Source organism: Sapajus apella, unplaced genomic scaffold (genome assembly GCF_009761245.1).
Source record: "Sapajus apella isolate SASKATOON/1434 unplaced genomic scaffold, GSC_monkey_1.0 scaffold129, whole genome shotgun sequence".
Lineage (NCBI taxonomy): Eukaryota > Metazoa > Chordata > Mammalia > Primates > Cebidae > Sapajus > Sapajus apella.
Genome location: NW_022437069.1, coordinates 986,959 through 996,744, shown reverse-complemented (window position 1 = coordinate 996,744; position 9,786 = coordinate 986,959). Strand labels below are relative to the sequence as shown.

Sequence of the window (9,786 nt, the reverse complement as noted above, 5' to 3'; positions counted from 1 at the left end):
CCCCCAGCCGTCCCCGACGAGGGTCCTCCTCGGGACCTCCCTCACCATCCCCTGCTATTTCATCGACCCCCTGCACCCTGTGACCACCGCCCCCTCCACCGCCCCCCTCGCCCCAAGAATCAAGTGGAGCCGTGTTTCCAAGGAGAAGGAGGTCGTGCTGCTGGTGGCCACTGAAGGGCGCGTGCGGGTCAACAGTGCCTACCAGGATAAGGTCTCGCTGCCCAACTACCCCGCCATCCCCAGCGACGCCACCTTGGAAATCCAGAGCCTGCGCTCCAATGACTCGGGGGTCTACCGCTGCGAGGTGATGCACGGCATCGAGGACAGCGAGGCTACCATGGAGGTCGTGGTGAAAGGTGAGAGCCTCCCGGGGGGCGCTGCTCCACCCGCAGAAAGAAGCAGAGCAGTCTCTGCACCGCTCAGGCGCAGGCAGGCTGGCCTTCAAACCAGCCAAGTTACTTAACTTCGGCTGCTTCCTCTGTGACATGGAGCTGGTAATATCATTCTCTCTGGACTTTAGGGAGCATTAAATACTTCCTGGCTATAGTCACAGGTAATTGACAGTTTGTGCTTCCCAAGAATTCTGTGATCCGGTGGGTCTTGTGATGGTGCCCATTTTACAGACAAGCAAACTGAGGTCAAGTGACTTGCCTGGGGTTACCCTGGAAATAAGTCAGAGCAGTCTCCTGACAGCTTGTCCCGGTGTCTTTTCCCTCCCCCTCCCCACTCCCTCATTCTTAGTTACAGAAGCCAAAGCAAGGGCTGAAGACCCCCTGGTCTCTTTCTCTCTATGGCCCAAGGAGAACAATCAGGTCCTTGGTTAGCTTCAGGACTTCGGCCAGCACCAGATTTTTCCCAGGGGAAGGTACAGTGGGAGGCTCTGTCAAAGCTGTTCACTCCTAGGCACACCTTAAATGGATTTCCCCCTAGGATGGCCCTGGGCTGAGGGTGCAGGGGGTTCTAAGTGTCTTTCCCCCAACACAACCTGAGGGTTCTGGAGTGATAAGAAAAAATTACAAGCAGACAGATTTTAGTTTAATTCAAAGAACTTTCTGATTATCAGGATTATCACAAGTCTTCCAAAAGGAATGCCTTATAAGGTAGTGAGCTCCCATTACGGTGTGTTCCAGCAAATTCGGAAGGATCACGTGCAAAGGTGTACAGGGGGTCATGCGCCAGCCTGGGCCAGCCATTTCCCTAAGGTCCCTTTGACTATTGCCATAATTCTGTGGAGACCTCAGTGATCAGAGACTGTGCCTGACCAGCGTTCCCACACGTGCGCGCGTGTGTGTCTTGCAGGCGTCGTGTTCCATTACAGAGCCATCTCCACGCGCTACACCCTTGACTTCGACAGGGCGCAGCGGGCCTGCCTGCAGAACAGTGCCATCATCGCCACGCCTGAGCAGCTGCAGGCCGCCTATGAAGATGGCTTCCACCAGTGCGACGCCGGCTGGCTGGCCGATCAGACTGTCAGGTAAGCCCCAGCCCACCAGTGATGGCGGCCAGGAGTCAGAGGCCACATGCCAGTGGGGCAGGTGCTGGGGTGGAACGTTGGCCAGCACTGAGCTGGTGCCAGCATGACACTGTGGCCAGCCTAGGTTAGGGGCCTCGGTCATGCCTTGGCCAAACAGGAGCTCAGTGACCCATCCCAAACCCTTGTTATTCTCTCTTGCAAATGGAATGAGGGACTGCTAGCAACCTTGCTCTGCACATCAGTATTTTTCCTACTCATTTTTTTCTTTGCCACGATTTCCTCACTTCTAAACTTTGATGTTTTCTGTACTTTTGTAAAAGACCCTCTGTCCTTTCTGTTTTTAATAAGGTAAGACATAACTTGAACCCCTGGGTGCATCCTTGCCTGAGTGTTGGTGCTAGGGAGTGAGGTACAGAGCAGTCCAGATAGACCCTGCCCTTAAGGGATCTCAATGCACTCCAAAAGCAAAATGATGTCACTCATTCCGGGAGCATCACAGCTCCAACAGCCAGAGCCACAAAGCCTCAGGAAGAAAACATAGGAAAATGTCTTTGCAATCTTGGGGTGGGCAAAGAGATCTTAGGATACAGAAACCGTAGTCATAAAAAAAGATGAGTCAGCCAGGCGCAGTGGCTTACGCCTGTAGTCCCAGCACTTTGGGAGGCCTAGGCTGGTGGATCACAAGGTCAAGAGATCGAGACCAACCTGACCAACATGGAGAAACCTCATTTCTACGAAAAATACAAAAATTAGCTGGGCGTGATGGTGTGTGCCTGTAGTCCCAGCTACTTGGGAGGCTGAGGCGGGAGAATCACTTGAACCAGGGAAGCAGAGGTTGCAGTGAGCCGAAATCACCACCATTGTACTCCAGCCTGGCGACAGAGCCAGACTCCATCTCAAAAAAAAAAAAAAGAGAGAGACAACGGTCTAGCATAGCACAAGAGCCCACACCAGGGCCGGGTCAGGAGCTGGACTCAAATTCCAGCTCCGGCACTTGGAAGCTGCATGACTGTGGACAAATCGTTTAACATCTCTGAGCCTCAGTTTCTTCGAGTATAAAGTAGATCAATGACAGCGCCTGGCTCATTGGGTTGATGTGAGACTCAAATGATACAGAGCAAGGCCTGACAAACTATGGCCAGAGGCCACGCCCAGCCCTCTTCTTGTTTCTGTAAATCAAGTTTCATTGGACCACCCGTGTGTCACACCCATGTGTGTATTGTCTGTGGTTGCGTCATGCTACAGTGGCAGAAGAGTGGTCACCACAGACACTATGCAAAACCTAAAATATTTACTGTCTTTTTTTGGAGACAGAGTCTTGCTCTGTCACCCAGGCTGGAGTGCAATGGCATGATCTCGGCTCACTGCAACCTCCACCTCCGGAGTTCAGGCAATTCTCCTGCCTCAGCCTCCTGAGTAGCTGGGATTACAGGTGCCTGCCACCACGCCCGGCTAAATTTTGTGTTTTTAGTAGAGATGGAGTTTCAGCATGTTGGTCAGGCTGGTCTCGAACTCCTGACCTCGTGATCCACCCGCCTCGGCCTCCCAAAGTGCTGGGATTACAGGCGTGAGCCACCACGCCTGGCCTATCTGGTCTTTTATAGAAAAAAATATGTAATCCTGAGATATTTAATTGGCAAAAAAAAAAGGTATATATATATATGCCCTGATAGAGAAAGTATGTTGGGTACCCTAAATATTCAGTAGAGAGGGGGCTGCCCTTAATCATTATTCACTGTTAAGTCAGATAGGCAGTTCACATATTCAGAAGAGACACGCCAAACGCAATGTTAAGTCACTGTTTCCTCCCATGAGGGAGGAGGATTCAAGGGCAGAGGCCATGGGCTTCCCTGTCCCCTGAGTGTCACACCTCCATTTGGGGTTCCTGGCAGATATCCCATCCACACTCCCCGGGAAGGCTGCTATGGAGACAAGGATGAGTTTCCTGGCGTGAGGACATACGGCATCCGAGACACCAACGAGACCTATGACGTGTACTGCTTCGCTGAGGAGATGGAGGGTGAGCTGCCCTGCCACCAGGAGCCACCCAGCTCCCTTCCCGAGGGCCCTTCCCCTCTCCATCTCCCCACGGACACTTGAGATCACACAGGGTGCCAGCTCAGGGCCTGATACCCTCCATCCCCCTCTGCCACGAAGGGAGGTGGGCTGGGGCCCACAGGTCTGGACCTCTCATTCTCCACTTTGGGGAGGGTCTCAGTGGTCCCAACATCTGCAAAATGTCTGGTGTCACCACTGGGCCCAAGAGCATCTGTCACCAGAAGTCTCTCACCTGGGACTGCCCCTCCCAGCTGGGATCCCAGCTGCCGTGACCAGCCCATCCCTCTTCTAAGGTCCCCTGTGCCGTCAAAGTCCAGCCCAGCCGTGGCCCCCTCGCAAGCGACACTACGCCAGCACTGTAGCACCTAGGGCAGCTGGTCGCCCAGCCACCCTCTCCCGGCCTGGACTTTTTCTGTTTTGTAAAGGGCACCAGTTTTGGTCACAGAGTTGGCCAGGTCCGTGGACGCCAACCTTTCCCTCACCTGCACCCATTTACTCCTTTGTACATTCCAGACTCTGCAACGTCTGTCTCCTCCCTCCCTGTCCGCCCCCGCTTCCCCTCACCTGAGTACAGTGCCCACAGCTCCTCCAGGCTGAGGAGAAGAGCTGGCAACCGGCACTTTCTGAGGGGCTGCGCCAGGCTTTCCCACCACCGTAGCCCCCTGCTGCATTCCCACCCCAGGGGCCAAACCTGTGTATTAGGTAGCAAGTTATTTGTGTGTTCCCACATTTGGCTAACCAAAGACAAACAGAACCACCATTTAGAGATGCCACTGAGCGGGGTAGCCAGAACCGCCCCCGCCACCCCACCCCTACCCCTGGCACAACCCTGTTAGGTTTCTGGAAACTTGTTTTTTAAGCTCACGGTCCCCAAATGATGTCCTCACAGACTCTTCAGGGTCTAGAGGCCCCAGGTTTTTTTTGGAATCACTGCTCCAAGGGCTCAAGGCCTGATGCCCACTGTTCCCAGGATAACTTGAGTTTTTTAAAAGGATTTGCCTTGAGTAGGCATTTTTAACTCCTAGGAAAGCTTCCCCTAGTGGTGGGAAGCAAATGGACCAAAGAGGCTTTTGGCAGAATTTTCCTCCCAGATTTCAAGTTTGCTTCACCAATCTCCCTGCATTTTTTTTTTTTTTTTTTTTTTTTTTGAGATGGAGTTTCACTCTTGTCGCCCAGGCTGGAGTACAATGGCACGATCTCGGCTCACTGCAACCTCTACCTCCCGGGTTCAAGCGATTCTCCTGCCTCAGCCTCCCGGGTAGCTGGGATTACAGGCATGTGCCACCACACCCAGCTACTTTTGTGTTTTCAGTAGAGACGGTGTTTCTCCATGTTGGTGAGGCTGGTCTCGAACTCCCGACCTCAGGTGATCCACTGGCCTCAGCCTCCCAAAGAGCTGGGACTACAGGCATGAGCCGCTGCACCCGGCCTTTGCTGCTTCTTTCTTGGTCCCCTTGTTTTAGGAAATTGATGTCGTCCTACACAAAAGCCCAGAAATAAGCAATGAAGGGCAAGATCTGAGATACAGACACTTGGGACCAGGACTTTGGGAAGTCAGAGGACTCCCAAGACTTCATGGAAAAGTGTGGATCTCTCTGGGGATGTGGCGCAGGGGGAGGGGGAGGAGACCCTCATTCAGCCAGCTGTGTCCTTCACAGGTGAAGTCTTTTATGCAACATCTCCAGAGAAGTTCACCTTCCAGGAGGCAGCCAATGAGTGCCGGCGGCTGGGTGCCCGGCTGGCCACCACGGGCCAGCTCTACCTGGCCTGGCAGAGCGGCATGGACATGTGCAGCGCTGGCTGGCTAGCCGACCGCAGCGTACGCTACCCCATCTCCAAGGCCCGTCCCAACTGTGGGGGCAACCTCCTGGGCGTGAGGACTGTCTACCTGCATGCCAACCAGACGGGCTACCCCGACCCCTCATCCCGCTATGACGCCATCTGCTACACAGGTGGGGCAGGGCTGGAGGTGGAGAGTTCATGCCACTAAAATGGGGTCCTAGAGGAAGAGGAGGTCTTGGAAAGGGGGCGTTGGTTTTTACCCTTAAAGGAGCCACTGGGTACCTGAACCCCCCTGTTTTTTAGAAAACCCCTCCATTTTCACTGGTTCCTAGGAAGCACTAAGGCAGAGACTCTGGAGACTGCAGCGTATCCAGCCCTGTCTCATTGGACCAGCACTGAAAAGGGTTAAAAGCATGAGCTTAGAGTCTGTGTTTTCTCCGATTTGAATCAAAACCCTGCCACCTACCGCTGGCAAAGTCAAGGCCCTGAACTTCACTCTTCTCATCTGTCTAGTGGGGAGATGGGGTGCCGCCTGGGAAGACGTTGGGGGTCTGATATGAGACCCTGACACCCATGGGAGGGCGCTGCTCTCTGCCTTTTAAAATTGAATGTGTTTAACAGGAAGGTCAAAATGGGTTTTGTTGTGTTTTGGGGTTTTTTGTTTGTTTGCCTTTGAGACAGGGTATCACTGTGTTGTCCAGGCAGGAGTGCGGTGTTGAGATCATAGCTCACTGCAGCCTTAGCCTCCTGGGCTCAAGTGATCCTCCCTCCTCAGCCTCCAATGTAACTGGGTATGTTGGCATCACCATGCTCTGTTAATTTTTTTTTTTTTTGTAGAGACGGGGTCTTGTCATGTTGTCCAAACTGGGCAGAATGTTATGATTATGATTATTATTATTATTTCTGAGACAGAGTCTCGATCTGTTGCCCAGGCTGGAGGGCAGTGGCACAATCTTGGCTCATTACAACCTCCACTTCCTGGGTTCAAGCGATTCTTCTGCCTCAGCCTCCTGAGTGGCTGGGATTACCAGTGCACACTACGATGCCCAGCCAATTTTGTGTTTTTAGTAGAGTTGGGGTTTCACCATGTTGGCCAGGCTGGTCTTGAACTCCTGACCTCAGGTGACCCACCTGCCTCAGCCTCTGAAAGGGCTGGGATTACAGGCGTGCGCCACCATGCCCAGCTGCAAAATGTTATTGAAAAGAGTAGGGGAAAGTTTGATGGGGACTTTATTTTGAAAACTTAGACCAAATGTTTAAATAAGCTTTTATCTTATATTTAACACATCTTGGGTTATAATTATAATTACATGCTAATTCTTGGAGGAAAAAGCAATGCGTCACATAAATGAGGAGTTGCAAAATTCTCATGTCTCAAGTGGCGATCACACAATGGCAACCCATTACGTGTTTCATTTCCACAACGTGATCTTAGAGGAAGACGGTTGCTTTTGCAACGAGAGTTGGGATTTCCTCCTTGAAGCCTCTGAGCCTATTCTAACCACTCTTACAGCAGTAGCTTCATTCTCATGAGACCCTCATTTGTTTGTGACTATGACACAGGCGGTTCTCCAAAGCCACCTCCATCAGCTTCACAAACTGCACCTTCTGCAAGGTTTTCTGATTTCTCTTTATAACTTACTTACCTGGTCCCATTGGATAGTTACACATCAGACGGTTGGCAAGATGCTTATGAAGGCGTGAAGCAGCAGCTGTGTGGAGCAGGAAGGGATGCTGGGACGGGAACTGATCTTCATGAGCAGTCAGCTCATTGGTCAATATCCTGCCCTCTGCTAACTCCTGAACTCTTTTGCAATCTTGAAACTGTGGGGACGCCTATAATGAGCACGCTGGTAGCTGGGTACCCCTGCAATGGGCTTGGCAAGGTGCCTGGCACACAGTGGTGCCCTCCTGCCCCAGGGGGAAAGAGAAGGAGCCATGCTCATCTCCAGCCCACTCCTCATCACCCTCAAGCCAGTCCCTTGAGAGGCTAAGAGGCTACACCTCTTAGGCTGAGAGGCTAAGGCTTGTCTTTGCCCCCTCCTCCAGGTGAAGACTTTGTGGACATCCCAGAAAACTTCTTTGGAGTAGGGGGCGAGGAGGAAATCACCATCCAGACGGTGACCTGGCCTGACGTGGAGCTGCCATTGCCTGGAAACATCACCGAGGGTGAAGCCCGAGGCAACGTGATCCTTACTGCAAAGCCCATCTTCGAAGTCTCTCCCAGTCCTCTGGAGCCCGAGGGGCCCTTCACGTTTGCCCCTGAAATAGGGGCCACCGCCTTTCCTGAGATTGAGAATGAGACTGCAGAGGCCAGCAGGCCCTGGGCCTTTCCCACGCCTGGCCTGGGCCCTGCCACGGCCTTCACCAGTGAGGATCTCGTCGTGCAGGTGACCGCTGTCCCGGGTGCAACCGAGGTCCCTGGGCAGCCGCATTTGCCAGGGGGTAAGTAGCTGCCGGTGGATGCATCTAGGGGCAGATGGAGAGAATTTGGCCTGTGGGGGAGGGACTCTCGCAGTTGAAGGCTGTAACTTCTGCTTAACCTGGCACCTGAGACAATCTTCTCTCCAATCAGACCTTGTTCTTTTCATCTGTGACACAAGAAGAATAGGCCAGACTAGTCAGGTCCATACTCTTTTGCCATCAAGGATTTATTTCAAATGAGGTCATATGTGGAAACCAGTCTCTATATCAGGCAGACATACGTGCCATGTGGACCTAGGGGAAGTGGAGTGGAGAGCAGCTGGGCCTCCTTCTGTCTAGGGCCCTCCTTGTCCCATCAGACACCCCGCAAAATAGAGCCACTAGAAAACCACTGCCTTGGATGACCTGAGGCCTGTCACTGCTCTGTCCTCCCAGGACAAAGGCCAGCAAACTATGGCCAGCAAAATGTGGCCTTTCTTAAGTCATATGGCCCATGACTTAAAAATGATTTTTACATTCTTAAATAGGGGCAAAAAGTCAAATATTCAAAAAGTCAATAGTTTGTGACACGTGAAAATTATATAAAATTCAGATTTCAGAGTCCACAAATACAGTTTGATGGGAACAAAGCCATAGCCATCTGTGGATGGGTTGTCCGTGGCTAACAGAAGACAATCACAGCAGGGTTGAGTAGTCTGGCTTTCATGTCCGGATTCCACCGACCATGGATGGAAAATATTCCAAAAGAAAAGAAACAATATTATTTTGTTTTATTTCATTTCTTTTCATTTCCATGAGAATTACTGAATTATTCTTCAATTTGCAATTTTGGAAATTGACTAAAATAATAACACAACAATAAAAGTAACATAGATTTAAAAACAATACAGCATAACTACTATTTCCATAGCACTGACATTGTATCATTGTATCAGGTGTTAGGGGGAACCTGGAGGTGATGTATGGAAATACTACATTTTCATTTCAGGGACTTGAGCACATGTAGATTTCGGCATCTGAGGAGATCCTGGAGGGCAAAGATAACTGTAGTTGTAACAGAAGCCACATAGTCCACAAAGCCTAAATATTTACCATTCGACTCTGCAGAAAACGCTTCCCGCTCCTGTTCTAAGACGACAGTGTTCTAGGTGCTTGACACATGTGTGAGAATCGGAGGTCAGGTAGCATAGGGCCCAGTGCTTCCCAAACTCAAGTCTATTAACAAGGACATTCTGGTGTGACCTTGTTCCATAAGGGCCTTGGTGGGTTCCCACGCTGCCATCCACCATCACACCCATGTGGCTACCAAGTGGGACTTCAGCCTGCATTGCCCAAATAAATCCAGTGTGTCAGGTAGCAGGAGTCGGACTCCCTCTGTGCCCATGGAGCCTTGGGAATTGCACAGCATGGGTCCATGAACCTGACCGCTGCCTCCTCTTCTCCCCCTCCTCCCCGTGCAGGAGTCGTGTTCCACTACCGCCCGGGACCCACCCGCTACTCGCTGACCTTCGAGGAGGCGCAGCAGGCCTGTCTGCGCACCGGGGCGGTCATTGCCTCGCCAGAGCAGCTGCAGGCCGCCTACGAAGCTGGCTATGAGCAGTGTGACGCCGGCTGGCTACGGGACCAGACCGTCAGGTGAAGCCGTGCTCCTCACCCAGCGCAAACCCAACTGAGGAGGTCAGGCTTAAGGAGCCACAGCCTGGCACAGCCCCCAGCACATTGACCACCCAATACCTTACGGGCTGATTAATTAATTAGTGACTCAACTGAGGCATATCCTGAAAGGGTGGTGAAGGGCACTGGGTCCTGTTCAGCTCTTGGTCATTTCTCCCCATCAGACAGAGGCGGCAGCCCCCTCCTCAAGTGCCCCATTTCCTTCCAGCCTGACCCCATGCCCTTCCACGCAGCTGCTCTCACCTGAAGACAGAAATCCCCCAGGAGCCACCAGACCCTTCCCCAGGCTGCTAGGAGAACTTGCTGCATGAGGGGCTCCTTCCTGGTTTGAATCCACCAGACAACTGAAGATGTGCCAAGTCCCTGAGTGGCCT

At 52.2% G+C, this 9,786-nt stretch overlaps 1 protein-coding gene across 1 annotated transcript in view; it reads left to right on the top strand.

Annotated features, from left to right (window-relative positions):
* ACAN (aggrecan) overlaps positions 1–9,786 on the top strand; it is a 63,054-nt gene that overhangs the window by 25,611 nt on the left and 27,657 nt on the right. Inside the window, exons 2-7 of the mRNA XM_032262489.1 lie at positions 1–356; positions 1,300–1,474; positions 3,367–3,494; positions 5,191–5,484; positions 7,364–7,759; positions 9,199–9,373. Coding sequence (XP_032118380.1) covers positions 1–356; positions 1,300–1,474; positions 3,367–3,494; positions 5,191–5,484; positions 7,364–7,759; positions 9,199–9,373 — 1,524 coding nt within the window. The remainder of the gene's footprint in view (positions 357–1,299; positions 1,475–3,366; positions 3,495–5,190; positions 5,485–7,363; positions 7,760–9,198; positions 9,374–9,786) is intronic.